Raw genomic sequence first — 17,044 nt, 5'->3', positions numbered from 1 at the left:
AGCCCACCGCCCTTTCACTCCCTCTCACGACATCATACTCATCCCTTCCTGAAAAGCCATTTTAATTAGCTTACACAGCAGCAAAGAGGGAGCCGTGGGCGATGAACCCGATGGGCTGTGCTTTAGAAACCGCCAGGTCTCTCTCGGGGCTCTGAACAGGACTAGCAGCAGTTCTATAAGAGGCCCCAGGCCTCTGACCGCAAAGGCAGAGAAAAGCCAGCCCCACAACGCCGCTGGCGAAGCGGTGGGCTACACGTGTTCGGCAGACGAGGGTGGTGGAAGCGAGGAGTGTGGACTCACACGAGGCTCTCAGAGATTCCATCCTGCAAGACCTCTGGCCAGGGCCGTGTTTAAGTCTGGGTCAGGCAGAGTTCCGAAGAGCCGAGAGGTCTGGCCAGCAAGCCCCAGAGGGAGGGCAAAGGCACTGGGGCAGATGCAGCCAGGGACAACACGCACTGGGAGCTCAGGCTGCAACATCCCTTGCAAACAAAGCCATCCACGTAGCTCAGAGGCCTTGGTCTCCACAAAGCCTCTGTCTCAGCCAAGCACAACGGGCATCTCCCAGGCCACAAATGAGAGCCAAAGCACCAGCCCTGTCCCACAGCAGCATGGGGATGGATGGGGGGCTGGGTCAGCGTGGGGACCGGACCATCCTCAGCTAGTGGCAGTTCTGACAGCTGGGGTGGCAAGGAATCCCGTTCACCCGGCAACGGCAGCCCCCACTGGTGTCTCCTGGGCCCTAGAGGATGGGGAGGAGAGAAGGTCATGGCAGTGAAAGCAGTGCCCCCGCCCCCAGCCCACCCGCTGCTCCATCACACCCTCAAAGCCCTGCACACCCCCACTCCGGCCCTTCGCTCGGGCAGGGCCGCCTGCCACGAATGGCTTTCTTGGCCTCAGCTACCTGGCAGAGGCGGTCAGTTAAGATCTTTCTGGGCTCCCACAGCACCCCTAATTACAGGGTCCCAGTCTATGCTCCCCTAGACCCAGAGCAGGCAAGGGACGTGATGGCTCTCTGCAAATCCTGGGTGGGTCAGCACGTTGGCAGCTTAAGAGACGCTCCCTCTGCCTCCGTCCGTCCCGGGGTCCACCCGGATACAACTACGAGCCCCCGACCCCAGGAACTCAGCCCTGATAAACACAGCTGCCTTTGGCGGAGCCCTTCCCTTGCATGCTTTCATTTGGTTTTGAGGACAAGCCTGCAAGACGCCTGCCATCATCTCCATTTCACAGATGAAGAAACTGAGGCTCAGAACAGCCTAACCACACAGCCGGCGTGCACCAGAGCCGGGGACCCGCTCTGCCTCTGAGCCCAGACTGAATCCTCACTGCCCTCTAGGATGCGGTCAGCAAACTTTTTCTGCAAAGTGCCGCTTCCATCAGGTGTCTGGGGCCATCGGGCCTCGGCCTTTGTAGTGCAAAAGCGGCCACGGACGGTACACAACGAATGCACGTGGCTGTGCTCCCAGAACACGCTGCTTGTGGACATGAAACTCGCGTCTCACATCATTTTCACGTGTCACACCAAATAAATTCTTTTCTCAATACTTTTCAACCATTTAAAAAATGTAAAAACCGTCCTCACTTTACAAACTGGACGGATCCAGGCAGGGAGTTGGATTTGGCCCAGGGGCTGTTCCCCACTCTGGGGGGAGGCCCACGGGCGCCCCCCCGTCATGCTCCCCAGCCTCTGCTTCCCCCCGCCCGCCCCCAAGACTCACCCCAGGCCCCCAGCGTGGGCCCTTGGTGACCCAGCAGATTTCGGTGTGGCAGACGGTGCAGCGGATCCAGTCACAGCCGTCCTTCTTCTGCACCACGATGCGGCACTGTGGGCAGTGCATGGCCTCGCCCTGCTGCAGCATGGACTGGGGCACGGCAGGTGCCAGCCTTCAGCCGGGCTGGGGCGGCTGCCGGCCAGAGCCCTCCCTGACCCCTGGCCCACCGCAGGGACAAACCGGCTGGCCCTCTGGGGGTGTGGGGTCACTCTCCTACGCTCTTCTGCCTTTTGTAGACGTGCTCCCCACTGCTCACCCCCTGACCGCTTGTCCTAACCAGTCCCGCTTCTGGATGGCAGTGATGCCAGAAAGGGGTCGGAGCCTCTGTCCAGGGCTGTATGAACCACAGCCCTTTCTGAGAACTGAGAAGCCCCCAACCCGCGGACCGAACCCTCCCAGAACCCAAATCCCCAGGCCTCAGCCTTGACCCTGCCTCACCCTGAGCATCTCTGTTGTCTGCCTGGCGGCCACATCGTTCTGGGCCCGCAGGGCCAGGTCGTCCTGGTACTCCTTGCAGTTCATCTGCTCGTGGATGGCCTGTGGCGGGCGAGGGGCTCGATGTGAGAAAGCTCCAGACCAGTCTGGAGAGACCAGAGACGGGCATCGTCTCGTCTGGTCTCGAGACCAGTCTCGTTAGGGGTCAACCACTGAGACGATGAGGGCGGGGAGCGGCCTGAGGTCAGGGTCCGGCAAGACTCAGTCTGGGTTTGGGGTCCGGGCTCAATTCAGGACAGGGGTTGAGCATCAGTCTGGGGTCAGAGGCGGGTTGGTGTGTGACTAGGAGGCCAGGGTCAGGGCTCAGTTTCGGGCTGAGGCTCAGGCTAGGCTGAGGTTCCATCGAGAGCCAGGGCTTGGTCCAAGGGTTAGGCTCAGTTTGGGGCCCGGACCAGGCCCCGCCATCGACATGCGGCTGTCCGTGGTGAAATGACCAGGCTGGGGTCACAGCTCCCTTCCCAGGAGAACAAGCACCGAGGTGCAGTGAGCTCCTGGCAGGACTAGGGTGACTGCACAGCGTGGGCCCCTGTCCCCACCTTACACAGCAGGCAGTTGACGTGGAAGCACACTGGGCAGGTAAACTCATTGACATCATCCTCAAAGAAGCACCATCCCTTACAGTCCGGGGTCTTGCAGTGGTAGCTGAAGGCACTGCGGTTTTCCGCGATGGAGACGCCCAGGTCCAGAAATCGCTGGTAATCCTCGGGGGGCAGCAGCTACCGAGAGGCCACAACCTTGTTTGCTCAGGTTCAGAACAGCTGACGAGGGCCCTCCCAGCCACCAAATATCCTCCAGGAAGCCCTCGACCCAGGAAGTCCAACCCAGCCCTGCTCAGTGTTTAAAAACTCCATTCAAGGGGCGCCCGGGTGGCTCAGTTGGTTAAACATCCAACTTTGGCTCAGGTCATGATCTCACGGTTCGTGGGATTGAGCCCTGCATCGGGCTCTGTGCTAACAGCTCAGAGCCTGGAGCCTGCTTCGGATTCTGTGTCTCCCTCTCTCTCTCTCTGCCCTTCCCCTGCTGGCACTCTGTCTCTTTCTGTCTCAAAAATACATAAAAGCATTAAAAAAAAAAATTTTTTTTTTTAAATAAAAACTCCATTCAAAAAGTGGATTAGAAGTCCTGGAGATGGACAGTGGTGATAGGTGCACAACAATGTGAGTGTACTTAATGCCACAGACCTGTACACTTAACATGGTAAAAATGGGGGGAGAAAAGAAAAGAAAAACAGTAAAAATAGGAAATTCTGTTATGTATATTCTACAATTTTTTTTAAAAAAAAGGAAAAATGAACAAAAATAATAACCAGCAATGCTGGCGAAGATGTGGTTAAAATAGTATCCTGGTACATCACACTGGGAGACAGCCGTGTGGCAATTATGTTTCAACAAAACTTCTCTGACCCTTTAGGACTCACTCCCCATCTACAGGTTCATCCCAAGAAAATAATGTACAAGAAGAGACACCATTCAAAAAGTTCTTGAAGCATTCATTACAAACTGAGAAACTGGAATTATTAAGAGAAGAGATATAAGCAGGATACATGCCATAGAGATTTATAATAATCCTCAGAAAAGTTCTATAGCAACATAGCAAAAGGTGTATCTATGCTGGTCACAAGTAAAAATCATGCCTACATTCCCCATGTTGATTGGGGGCTGGTTACGAGAGTTACGTCTGTCAAAATTCACCCAAATGCATGCTTACAATGGGCGCTTTTTATTGCCTGCAAAGTTCACCTTAGTAAAGCTGATTTAAAAAGGAATAAAATCATGTCTGCCCACAGACACCAAGGGAAACGGAAAAAATGTATCCGGGGATTTTCTGGGATGCGGGGGTTGTGGGTGACTTTTCTCTTTGATTTCTGTTCCGGTTCTATGTGGTTTAGGCATGTTTTTTGTAAAGATAAACTCCACTGCGTCACCCTGCTGATCTCTGCCCCTTTCTCCCTCTGCCACACCTGAGCATTCTGAGTCTTGGGTCAACTCCCAAGGCCTCTGGGGAAGCACAGGGCCCTGCGGCCCCCTGGAAGGAGCTCTGGCCCCATCACAATGCCCTTGGCAGGGGTGGACCTCAAGGGAAAAACCCCTGGATGATGACTATGGGTGCCGGGACATCTGGAAGGACCCTATGTCTGGGGGCCTTTCCAGGCCCGAGTGAGAAGGCCTCAGCAACCACCCAGAGCCGCCCTTCCCCGGTGCCCCACAGACAACAGATAAAAATGAGGCTGTTCTTGGATGTGGGGAGAAGTTCCCCAAATTCTACCCTTTCTGCCTCCCCTTTTGGAGCAGAGGTAGACCCCTTGGGCTCCAGGAAATACGTGGTGCAGTCAGGGACGTTCTCGGAAGCAGGATCCTAAGGGAGAGGCAGGAGGTACAGAGGTCTTACGGATGTGCCTGTGGGGGGGGGGGGGGGGGGTCTCCCATTTGGACCTCAGCCACTTTGACCCTGCCTCCATGTTTTGGTCTGGGAACCCCAAGATGCCCAATTCTGAGAAGGCCAGTCCCGAGCAGTTTAAACACCACGAATCAGGCCCAGCAGTCGATTTTCCAGGTGGGGAAATGGAGACTCCAAGAAGGGTGGGATCTTGATGATAATCATAATAGTAACAGCGAACACACTCGTGCAGACGTGTGCAGCACCGGAATGGATTGCTGAAGAAAGGGCCCTGATTTATTCGTGTCTCCCTGACTCCACACCCTTGGATGGTGCCCTCGCGGGGACTATGGGCTCGAGCATGCTCACGGGGATGGCAGCAAGTAAAAAGAGCAGACGCGTGGCAAGCACTCTTGCACTGGAGCTCCCTGCTGGCTGCTCCAGGGCACCCTGGAAGCCACCAGCCCGGGAGCAGGCCTTGGCCAGCCTGCCAGTGGGTGACAGAGCACAGCGGAAACAGGCCCAGCCGCCCCGCCATTGCAAATAAGGCCATCATAAATCAGCCCGTGACAGCTGATCCACCGGCTAAACCCACATGGGACCAGCCAGGCCCAGCTGGAGCTAGAAGAATCATCTGGCTACGTCCAACCCCGATGACTCACTTGCAGACTCGTGAACTAAATAAACAGTGGTTGTTTGAAGACACTACGTCTGGGATAACTTGTCAGGCGGCAAAAGCAAACGGATACGAGGGCTCACCCATTACTCTGAAGTCTTTTACACACACACTCTACTATATTCTTCGCAACCTTCGAAGAAGCTAACTGCGACCCTAGCTGAGATGAGAAAACCAAGGCACGGGGTGAGGATCTGACCGGAGGTCACCCAGGCCAATGGCCCCAGAATTTCCCCATTCTAATGGCTCTGCTGTCTTTCCTTCCCAAGAGTGCTTTCTTTACCACCTACTTCCCCCAAGTCCCGTCCTGTTCACTGCTTGGCCCTCAGCAGCCCACACAGAAGGCTCCGGATAAATGTGTGCTGAGACCGGTGCCCCCAACCCCATCCCCACCTGCCAGCTCAGGGTGCACCCTCCGCCTCTGGCCTTACCGCCCGGATCTCCCTCTCCAGCAGCTTGCCCGAGCACGAGTACGTGTTGTCAATGAAGGGGCAGGAGACCTCGGCCTCCTGGCTGTTGCGGATGGTGCCCTGCAGACACTCCCTGGAGGGGGTGAAGGGCGGGAGGGGGAGGTTAGGGTCATCTGAACCCCATCCACCTGGATTCCACCCCTCACGTAGTGAGGCCTGACCCCAGGCGGGCTTCTCTTCAATTCCCCTCTTCCTTCATATCCCTCCCATAAACCCATCTCCAAAGCGTCCACTTCTGTGCACCCCACAGCCACCCCCCATCGCTCTGGTCCAGGCCCCCATCACTCCTTGCCGGAGCAGAGCAGAAGCATCCTTCCTGGGTTCCCTGGGCCCACCTCGCCCTCCGACACCATTCCCAACACACTGGCCTCCGGATCCGCCCAGAACAAACCTGCTCGCCTCACTACGGCTCACAAGAGCCCTGAGGACTTGCCCTCTCGAACTAATCTCTCGGTCCATCTCTGCTCCAGCCACACTGACGCCTGCTTGGCCACAGACAGGCCAGGCACACCGCTGCAGCAGACCCTCCGGTCTCTGCTCAAATGCTACCCCCTTAGGGGTTCTCCTGACCTGCTCCTGGAGCAGGGCCCCTGTTCTTTGATCAGAATCCACTAATCACAATCCGCTGGTGCTTAGCATTTGACACAATTTACAATTCCATCAGCGATTAGTCGATTAATATCAGACTCTCTCCACCGGAACGTAAGCTCCAAAGAGGCAGGAACTGAGCTTCTTTGTTCCCTCCTGGATCCCCAGGCCTAGCACAGTCCCTGGCACCCAGGGGCCGTGCGAATGTCCGCTGCGTGAAGGCGGACATGGTCTGCACAGCCCAGGACCGGTGGCCTGGCGGAGCCTCAGAGAAGGACGGTCTGCCCACCAGCCAGGCGGAGAGCGGGGCTGGCTCAGTCTGCCGGCGCTAGGGCCTCAGTGCCCTTGGCTGGGCCTGCCGCAGAGAGCGGCAAAGGGCGCAGGCTCTGGAACCAGAATGCCTGAGCAGTGTGGCCTTGAGCAAGCGGCTGGCCTCCGAACCTCACATTCCCCCTCTGCAAAATGGGGAGACAGCGCCTACCTCGCAGGTTTTTGTGAGCGTCCAATGAGATGTAAGCGCACAGGCCCCACCCACTCTCAGCCCTCCGGTAATCGGCGGCTGCGACAAACGCTGCGTTGCTGGGGGTGGGGTTGGGGGCCGCACCTGCAGAAGGCGTGCAGACACTCACGCAGCACCACGGCATCGCCGGGCGCCAGCACCAAGTAGCACACGGGGCACTCGGTGGGCTCGGTGTTCAGCACCAGGCTCCTCTGATCCAGCTGGACGTGTTGCAGGTAGTTTCCCTCCTGCTGCTGCTGCTTCCGCTGGGCACACGGGGCGGGGCCGCGGGGCGGGTCAGGGTCTCGGGGGAGGGTCAGACCAGGAAGGGGGCAGGACCAGGGGGGCCAGGTCAGACCCCGGAGGCGGGGCAAAGCTGGGGGAGAGTCAGGATCCCTGGGTGGGGGTGGAGGTGGCCTGGCAGTGGGCGGGAGACGAGATGATGGGAAGGATGGGGCCAGGGCAGGAGGGGAGGCGGGGAAGCCAATGACAGGAGGCGGGCCAGGCAGAGGCAGGTTGCAGCTGCAACCAGGGGTCAAGCCACGAGAGGGAGTGATGGCAATAGTGAAGGGAAGGAGCTAGGGTCTGAGGGGGTAGTCTGGGGGTCTTAAGAGGGTTCACATCCCCGCCCAGAAGCAGGGCGGGGGGTGGTGGAGTCGGAGCCCGTCAAGGTCACAGAGTGGGTCAGGGGTATGGGGGTGGTGATAAAGCTAGAGAGCAAAGCAAGACCGGAGAGAGGACGGGGTCTGGGCCAAGGTTGTAGGTAAGACCACGAATGAGGTCATGGCTGGGGTGGGGCAAGGGCAGCACTGGGTCCGAGGAGAAAGCAGGTGGGGGGCATCCAATCAGAATGGGGGACACTCAGGGTCTGGCATCTGTGTAATCAGGGCTTGTGTCAGGATCGGGGGGCATAACTACGGAAGGGGCAGGACAGAGGGCGGGGCCAATCTTACAGGGAGCAGTGAAGGGCCCGGTCCAGGCTCCTAGGAAGTCAGGGGTGAACCCCAACAGGGAGGGAGGGGGTCGGGAGTAGCAGGGTCCAGGGTGAGGTCATGTCTAAGTGGAGCAGTAACTATCACAGGTGGATAAGGGGAAGGTGGATACGAGCGTGGTCGGAAACAGGGTGCGGGAGTTACAGCCTGGGGCAGTCGTGTGCACAGTGGGTGTGTGTCAAAGCTAGGGGCGGAGCCACAGCCGAAGTGGGGGCGGGGCATGTGATCACAGCCTGGGACCAGGGTCTCAGCACTTAAGACCTCCAGGAGAGGGCGGGCCACAGTCAAGTGCGGGGTCAACAGCAGCGGGGGGGTCAGGAGGGGGCAAGGCAGCCACGGGGTTGGAGCGGCAATGCGGAGGTGCCTCCCGTCCCACCGTACGCCTCCCCGCCCGGTCCACAGGTGTTTGGTCCGAGGCCGCCGCGCCCACCTGCTGGTACTGGCGCAGCGCCTCCTCCTCGCCCGCCAGGCGCGCTCTCTCCTCCTCGTCCGGCTGGTACGAGGCGGGAACCTGGTAGGCCTCAGGCCGCGCCCGGCAGCACATCTCGCAGCCAGGCCTCGTGGGCTTGTTAATGAAGGTGCAGCCGGGGCACTGCCAGCCCACCTGGGGGCAGAGTCGGAGGGTGTGGGGCTGAGCACCGCGCGGGGAGGGGTCCGGGAGCGTGGAGGCGGAGTCGGGGGCGGGGCGCGCGGTCAAGGGCGCGCGCGGAGGTGGGGGTGGCTTACCGGCGGGGGTTCGGGCGCGGCTTCGGGCTGGCCCCGCCCCGGCTCCTGAGGGGCTCCGGGCTTGGTGGGGGCTGGCTCCAGGGGGCCCCGGGGCTGAAGCGTGAGGTCCTTGAAGCCCAGATCTAGGGAGGAGGATTTAGGGCGTGGCAGATCCACGCAGCCCACTTGGCGCACATTCTGTGCCAGCCGCGCGCCCCGCACAGCTCCGCTCCTCGGTCCTCTCCCTCCTCCCTGGGGGAGTCTCCAGCTCGGTTCGCCAGGTGAGCCCAGACCTGGCTGAGTGTCGGGCTCCCACAAAGTCAGAGTCCCTCCTCCACCCGTGAATGCTCCCGCGTGCTCCCGGCTTAAAACCCCGCCGCCTAAAGACAGGCCTCCTATGCTCAAGTTATGCACCTAGAGGGACAAACACTTCTGTCCTGCTCCTGCTAAATCCTGAATCTGCATCCATTCATGAAGGGCCATCGGACAGAAAAGCGGAAAAAAAAAAAAAACTGGCTGGAGTCTTCAAGTATCAGGACAGTCACAGGAAGACTAGGGCACCAAAGACTGAAAGACCCTGGGAGACACGACGCCACGGCCAGGTCTCCTGCTATAAAGGACATTAGTGAGACAACTGGTCAAATCTGGGTAACGTGTGGATTAGATAACAGTACTTTAGCATTGTTGGTTTCCTAAATTTGGTAGCTGTATGTGGTAATGTAAGAAAATGACCCTATTTTAAAGAAAATGCACACTGAAATTTTTAGGGGAGAGGGACATCATGTCTGCACTTCAGAACCGTTCAGAAAACAGAAGTATTTATGCATATAAAAACAGTTGTGTATAGAGAATGATAAAGCAAAGCAGTTGTGGTGAAATGTTAATATTTGGGGGAATACACGCGAAAGGTCCTTGGGAATTTGTTATGCAATTCTTTGTACAACTTTGCAACTTTTCTGTCTGTCTGAACTATTTCCAGATAAAAATTTTAAAAATTGAGAATAAATGCTATCATTATCATGGTATCCAATTTACAGATTTAGAAACTGAGGAGTGGAGACAGGAAGGGACTGGCCCAAGGTCACACAGCTGATAAATGCTGGGGCCGGGGGCTGGACTCAGCCCCTCTCCCCCAGACCACCGGCTCCAGAAATGGCTCCCTCCTGGGGTGTCCTTTGTGCACTATGGATAAGGTCCTCCTGGTGAGAGTTCCTGACCAAAAGTCCACGGACTCTGCTCCCTCTTGCCCTGCGACCTCAGATGAGTCCCGTGCCACTCAGAGGCAGAGTCTCACCTTCCAGCATCCGCAACTGCCTCTCCCGCTGCAGCTCCTGAGGGTTAAGTGAGGTGTTGCAGGCTGACAGCAGGTAGAGGTAGGCGCTGTCCCCATTCCGCCGCACCCCATGGGAGTGCAGGGTTTCCTGGTCCCGGGCCAGCCGCTGCCCAATGACCCACTGCTGTAGGACGGGTGGAAAGCCGTAGTCCAGGAATACCTGGCGGGGACACGGAGAGAGGGAGAGGGGAAAGGGAGGACCAGAGTAAAGAGAAGTGGACGTAAAATGGGAAGCGTCTGCCCTGATGTTTCGCTTTCGTGTACCCCCTCCACTTCCGCCTGCACACCCCCCCCCCCCCCCCCCCCCCCGCCAACTCACCATGTCCTTGAGGGAGGCCACGGTCATGTCCGGACGCACTGTGAGCCAGATGGTGACTGTGTGCATCTGAGCATCCTCCACACTCACCCACAGCCTGCGGAGAAGGTCACAGGTCCAACCTCAGCCACCAGCTGCTGGCACGTACCTGTCTGCACGCTTGTGCACGCAGCTGCACGTGTACATATACACGCGCACGTGCCCACAGACGCCCAGTCTGGGTTAGGGGGCCTTTCCTGGATTCCCGCAGCCCTGTGCTTCCTCCTGAATCAGAACCCGCTGCTTAAACCCCTGTGGTGGCTCCACGCTCTTCTGAGAATCCAATCCGGACTCACTGCGGCACACGGGGGCCTCCGTGATCCGGGCCCCTCCCTACTCTCCAGCCTCCTGTCATTCCCTCCTTTGCTCTTTAGCCAAACCACCAATCGTTGTTATTTACTATATGCCACGATGCTTCAAAGCACTTAATATGTTTCTTTTTTTAATTTATTTAAACATTTATTTATTATTGAGAGACAGAGCATGAGCAGGGGAGGGGCAGAGAGAGGAGGAGACACAGAATCCGAAGCAGGCTCCGGGCTCTGAGCTGTCAGCACAGAACCCGATGCGGGGCTTGAACGCACAAACCGCGAGATCGTGACCTGAGTCGAAGTCGGACGCTTAACCGACTGAGCCACCCAGGCGCCCCAGCACTTAGTATGTTTTAGCCCATTTAATCCTCTCCACAAACCCAGGAGGCAGACACTGTTGTCACTGCTGTTTTACAGATAAAAACACGAGGCACGGACAGGTTACGCTCAGGTTACCAAGTAACACTGAGACTGTGAGAGGCAGGACTTCAACCCAGTGTTGTTCCAGAGAAACACCAGCTTTCTCAAGGAAGGACCCTTCAACATTTCTGGAAGGTCAAAAGCATGAAAGGGAAGGGCTACGATGAAAAAAACCAGAACTGGATCCCAAAGGAAACAGACACATCAGAGCACAGAACAAGAACAGCAAGAAATAATCAGTAAATGAGGACGAGTTCCTGGAAATGTACAAAGTGACTCCGGACTAACCTAACCTTTAGATCCAACTACAAGTTCACAAGAAAAACTGGAGATACTTAAATGACACCCCGAGGTGGCAGTTAATAAATCCAGCATGTGGGGGAATTCTGGAGGTCCAAGACCAAGGTTCTTAAATTAATGGCATAAAAATAAAGAGGAGGAATTAAAAAGACAAGATTAAGAAAGGATACATGTCGGGGCGCCTGGGTGGCTCAGTCGGTTGAGCGTCCAACTCCGGCTCAGGTCATGGTCTCGCAGTTCATGGGTTCGAGCCCCGCATCGGGCTCTGTGCTAACAAACAGCTCAGAGCCTGGAGCCTGCTTCGGATTCTGTGTCTCCCTCTCTCTGCCCCTTCCCTGCTCATGCTCTGTCTCTCAAAAATAAATAAATGTTTAAAAAAAAAAAGAAAGAAAGAAAGGATCCGTGTAGATCTTCTCTGGCTCCTAATTGGAATAAGCCAACTATAAAAACTGTCAATGAGATAATCAGGGAAATTATACTATAAACTGTATTAGGGGATTTTAAGGGATTATTCTTAATTTTTTAGATGTGATAATGGTATTGAGGTTAATAAGCAAGTCATAGGGAGGTCATGTACAGGCATGGTGACTATCGTTAACATTTCTGCCTCATGTATCTGAATACTGCAGGCAATAAATCCTAAAAGCTCTCATTGCAAAAAAAAATAATAATAATAAGGGCGGCTGGCTGGCTCAGTTGGTAGAGCATGTGACTCTCAATCCCAGGGTGGTGAGTTCAAACCCCATGTGGGGTATAGAGAATACTTAAAAAAATAATACGTAAGTATGTGAGGCAATGGATGTTAACTTACTGTGTTCATCACTGCACAATTACACACATGTACCAAGTCATTATGTTGTGCATCTAAACTGGTTCTGAGACTCGATTTCCAACGTGTGGATGGGAAGAGGGAGGCTCCTGCAATTCTCAGGCACCAGCAGGGCGTCCTCCATTTCAACTCAATTCTGACCCGATCTACCCAGAAACAGCAGCAGTGTCCACAGCTTGCGGGCTCAGTCCTACGAGACCGCCCCCTCTCGAATGGCAGTCGTAAGCCGGTACTGAGTCATCGGATACAGAATCGGGAGTTCCAACAGCCCACTCCTGGGATTCCATTAATTTGCTAGAGCAGTTCACGGAACTCAAACATTTTGCTTACGAGACCACTGGTTTGTTATGGAAGGACATAATTCGGGGACAGCCCGATGGAAGAATCTGGAAGAGATGCACAGTGCGAGGCACACCATCCGGGAAAGGGTGGTAGCTTCCCTGCCCTCTGGAGTGCCCTAGCGTCCCCAGATCTCCACGTGTTCACCAACGCAGAAGCTCTCTGAACCCCGCCCTTTTCAGTTTTTATGAAAATCTTATTACATAGGCGTGACTGATGAAACCATTGCCACTGGGGACTGATTCTACCTCCAGTCCCTGTCCCCTCCCAGGAGGTCAGGGGGATGGGACTGAACACTCCAACCCTCTAATCACACTGGCTGGTTTCTCTGGTGAGCAGCGTCCCCCATCCTTAGGTGATCTAGGGAGGTTCCAAAGGTCACCTCATTTGCACAACAAAAGGCATCTTTACCACTCAAAAAACGCAAGAAGTTCCAAGGAGCTCTGTGCCAGGAAAGGACAAAGACCAAGAAAATATTCCTTATTATAAATCACAATATCACAACACCTTAAACTAATACAACGTCCTGTGTCCATTATAGCTCGTTAAACTCAAAAAGAAGATTGAGCACGAATGTTCACAGCATCATTATTCACGTTAGCCCCAAAGCGGGAAAACCCCAAATGTCCATCAAATGATTAATAGAGAAAATGTGGTATATTCGTACAAGAGATTACCATCGAGCAACAGAAAGGAATAAAGTTCTGATACGCGCCACCACACGGATGAATCGAGAAAACGTGATGCTAAGTGAAAGAAGCCGGACACAAGAGGCCACGTGCGGTATGATTCCATTTCTGCGAAATGTCCAGACTAGGCAAGTCCCTGGAGATAAAAGTAGATTCGCGGCTGCCTAAGGCTGGGGTTGGGGAAAGGGAGGGAGATGAGCAGAGACTACAAATAAAAGCACGGACCGGGGTCCTTTACAAGGCGATAGAAAGTTACTAGGCAGCAATGAAAAAGCAGGGGGGGGGGGAAGATAAGCACCACGATTCACTGAGTGAGTGACATGTGCCAGGCATTGTGCTAAGCATTCCGAGAGCCATTCAGTCTCCTGGGGAAAGGTGACCAGCCTCCGTTCTCCCTTGCCTCTACTTGCTAACAGAAACCCTGAGTTCTAGTTGGATGCCTGGTCGTGTTTCGCAGCCTCCCTTCAAGCCGAGCGTGGCTGTGAGAATACCTTCTGGTCCACAGGAATTGAGTGGAAGAAGTGTGTGCAACTCTCTGAGCTGTGCCCTCAAGGGTGGGAGTGGGGGTCCCTCTTCCCTTCTGCAGAGGCCGCTTTTGGCCAACAGGCTTGAATGGCAACTTGAGTAAGACAGACAGAAGGGGCCACAGCGACCATCACCGCGCTGAATGCAAACAGGCTCATTAAGCGACCCACCTCGAAATATCCCTAAGCCCCCGCTGACAAAGGGGTCACTCACACCAGGCTCAGTGGCCAAAAAAGGGGAAACTCCAAACGTCCCCATATTTTCTCATTCTCCCCTGTAGCTCTAGCCCCCCACAGACAGTCCCTGCTTTGCTGTCCTGCCCACCGCTCCCTGGTGATGTCTTCAATACAGTTCTATCTCTTTTGTTCTGCGCCTGCACAGCCAGCTTCTACCCAATTGGGTCGCCCCGCATTTGGGGGCCCCCATCTGGCTGGGAGACACCACACCTTCCTCCCTACCGGCAAGAATGCTGATGGGATGGCCGGAGCTGGAACAGCCATTTTAGACCATGAAGCGAACTGCAGAATGGAGCCCATGAATGGCAGAGCAACAAGACAGAAGCCTGACTCTCCGGGGACCTACAGGAAGCACAGCCCCCACATACAGACTGCCTGCCATCAAATTTATTTATGCCACCGTTACTATGTTTTTTCTGTTATATGAGGACTAACATTCTATATGTGTTGGTTTTTTTTTTTAATGTTTACTTATTTTTGGAAGAGAGAGAGACAGAGCACAAGCAGGGGAAGGGCAGAGAGAGAGGGAGACACAGAATACCCAGCAGGCTCCAGGCTCTGAGCTGTCAGCACAGAACCCAACAGCGGGCTCGAACTCGCAAACCACGAGATCGTGACCTGAGCCGAAGTCGGACACTTAACCGAGTGAGCCACCCGGGCGCCCCGAGGACTAACATTCTAACACACCTTCTAACAATCCTATGAGATGGCTTACTAGTATTGCCTCATTTTTAAAATCAAAAAACCTCTGAAAATTCTGAGAGGTGAAGTGACTTGCTATAGATCTCACAGTGGATGACAGACAGAGCTCGGGTTTGAAGCTAGGTCTCCTGACACCAGAACCTGCCATTAAGAAGAACTAGCGAGAGGGGAGCCTGGGTGGCTCAGTCGGTTGAGCGTCCGACTTCGGCTCAGGTCATGATCTCGCGGTCCGTGAGTTCGAGCCCCGCGTCGGGCTCTGTGGTGACAGCTCGGAGCCTGGAGCCTGTTTCGGATACCGTGTCTCCGTCTCTCTATGCCCCTTCCCTGCTCATGCTCTGTCTCTCAAAGATGAATAAACATTAAAAAAATTTTTAAAAGGAGAATAACCGGCAAGAATATACTGCGGCCCACTGGGTTTCAGGAAGCCCTAAGACCTAGGCCAGTCGTGCCCTCCTCACCTGATGTCCTGTGTTGGGGAGACCTCAGGCTTCAGTTGCACACTCAGGGGCACCCGTTGCTCTGCCAGCCAGATGGCACACTGCACTGCCACGTGTTCATCCCCGCCTGCCACTGCTCGGGTGAGTCTCAGGGCCATCTCCTCGGCTGAAATCCAGTACAATGGAAGCAGGTTAGCACACGGTTTATTTTCCAGGAGCTGGGGGAGAGGGAGGTGGTGGTCCCTTGCACCTACTGCTTCCTCTGTCTCCCTGGTGAACTCCTACATATCCTTCAGCACCCAGCTTAAAAGTCCCTTTCTCTGATACTCCCCATTCCCCCTCCCTGTTCATGTAGTTCTATTTGTCCTTCAGACTCCCAGGCCCCCAAACTTCCATTCATTTATGTGACAAGGATTTACCGAGCTCCTACTGTGTACCAGCCACTGTCCCAGAAACTGGGATTCGGCAGTGAATAAGATAAATGGGTCCCTGTGCTGACGGACCTCCCGGCCCAGCAAGGAGATAGACAACAGAAAAAAATTCAGGTTGTGATCCACGCTGGCAAGGAAATAAACAGCATAAGGAGATCAGAGAAGGCCTCTAGGAGGAAGGGACACTGAAGCTGAGACCAGGAGAAGCTAGATGTGTCCAAACCCAGTTAGGGAAGAGTATTCCAGGTGGAGAGAAAGGTCAGGGCAAAGGTCTTGAGCCAGAAATGATTGGATGGGAACAGAAAGAAGCCAGTGAGGCTCCATCAGAATGAACAAGGGGGTGAATGGGGTAAGACTGTGAGGTCAGTGAAGCCAGAAGGGAACTGTGGGCTAACCGAGGGCTCTGGCCTAAGAACACAGAGGGACACAGGGTGGGTTTTGAGCAGGGTGATGACATGACCTGACATTTTCTACAATGCTGGGTGGAGGGGGGCAAGAGGGGGCGCAAGGACCCCTGGTATTTAGGTCAACTGAGATCTGTCTCCTGCACCAGCCTGAGAGATCTCCTGTGTTCTCTGGGAGCTCTCCACCCCCATCACAACACAGTGCTGGCTCGTGGTGGCCTCAGGGACATGCCATAGTTGAAGGACCAGCCCCTGGAAGCAACCAGGCCCCAAAGAAGGAAACTGAGGGGCAGGTGGATAGAGGGAGGGTGCGGTTAAAGCCACCTTTCCCACCCTTCAAGGCAGGGGAGGCCAGGTCCTGCTGGGGCCCACCGCCTAAAGGAAGTTTCCCAGCCGCTTCCAGGCTGTGCCCACCTTTCTTGGTCTTCTCGTCCATCTGGCGTGGTTGAGCCCATGCCCCCAGGCGGGGGCAGCAGCTGCGGAGAAATGCTATCCCTGGGTCACCTGGGAGAGGGCGGATGACCACAAGTAATTCAGTCCCGGCCGGTGGCCTCCGGCCCGGCCCGAACCCTCTTTATGCCTTGGTGTCCCCGGATGGAATCGGGTAACATCACAAGCACCGGAGACCGGGTATGGGAACCGGCTGGGACCCTGCGTGGGAGATGAAAGGGCAAAGGGCACCGAGCCAAGCCCACAATGGGCGACAGAGGAAGCAGAACAGACCTGGTGCAGGGATGAGGGTGACGCCGCACAGCCGGGCGCTGTTAGTCCCTGGGGAGGGCCCTCCCCCCAACTTCTCGCTTCTGGGAACACCCCTGGCGCCGAGGATTGCAGCCACACTCCCTCCCCTGCGGGGCGGCCCCAGACAGTCGGGAGGGGAGGGGAGCAGCTACAGCGAAAGGGAAAGTGAAAGTGGAGGCCCCGGAAGTGGGGCAGCAGACTGTCGGGACATCCGGACACCCTCCCCCCCAACCGCCCGGCACACCCGGCGGCGACTGGCACCTACGCAGTCCCCGGCGGCGCCCGCCCTGCGCCGGGGTCGCGGTGGTCCGGGGTGCTCAAGGACCTTGACCGGGGTGACCCCTGTTGGGCTGATCCGGGACTCCCCGACCCTCACTCACCCGGCAGGCCGCGCCCGCACCGCCGCGGGAAGGGGCGGG

General features: G+C 55.8%; 1 protein-coding gene across 6 annotated transcripts; it reads right to left on the bottom strand.

Annotated features, from left to right (window-relative positions):
- Positions 1-45: 45 nt before the first annotated feature.
- On the bottom strand, positions 46-17,044 carry RBCK1 (RANBP2-type and C3HC4-type zinc finger containing 1). Of its 6 annotated transcripts, none has more exons than XM_042980695.1 (13): positions 17,006-17,044; positions 16,299-16,388; positions 15,071-15,215; positions 10,226-10,319; positions 9,868-10,066; positions 8,595-8,716; positions 8,299-8,472; positions 6,982-7,142; positions 5,751-5,862; positions 2,804-2,983; positions 2,211-2,309; positions 1,719-1,862; positions 46-739 (listed from the first exon to the last, which is right to left on the bottom strand). In XM_042980695.1, exons 2-13 carry the CDS (start codon positions 16,318-16,320, stop codon positions 659-661), a joined length of 1,533 nt encoding a protein of 510 aa, XP_042836629.1. In that variant the 5' UTR covers positions 16,321-16,388; positions 17,006-17,044; the 3' UTR covers positions 46-658. The 6 variants fall into 6 exon arrangements, with proteins under 6 accessions (XP_042836629.1, XP_042836634.1, XP_042836632.1 ...); XM_042980700.1 differs by having other exon boundaries at positions 1,719-1,823; XM_042980698.1 differs by lacking the exon at positions 17,006-17,044 and adding an exon at positions 16,887-16,995.

This window comes from Panthera tigris, chromosome A3, assembly GCF_018350195.1.
Source record: "Panthera tigris isolate Pti1 chromosome A3, P.tigris_Pti1_mat1.1, whole genome shotgun sequence".
In the NCBI taxonomy this organism is placed as follows: domain Eukaryota; kingdom Metazoa; phylum Chordata; class Mammalia; order Carnivora; family Felidae; genus Panthera; species Panthera tigris.
The sequence above is the reverse complement of the archived record's forward strand: the minus strand, read 5'-3'. Positions and strand labels throughout refer to the sequence as shown.

Bases quoted from the DNA above. Each gene is read 5' to 3' on its own strand.
- RBCK1 (XM_042980695.1), bottom strand. From the start codon at position 16,320: ATGGACGAGAAGACCAAGAAAG. The intron at 8,473-8,594 runs GTAAGCCACCCC...CTCTGCCCCCAG, and splicing joins CCGCGCCCGAACCCCCGCCG to GTGGGCTGGCAGTGCCCCGG. The intron at 2,984-5,750 runs GTAAGGCCAGAG...GCCTCTCGGTAG, and splicing joins TGGAGAGGGAGATCCGGGCG to CTGCTGCCCCCCGAGGATTA.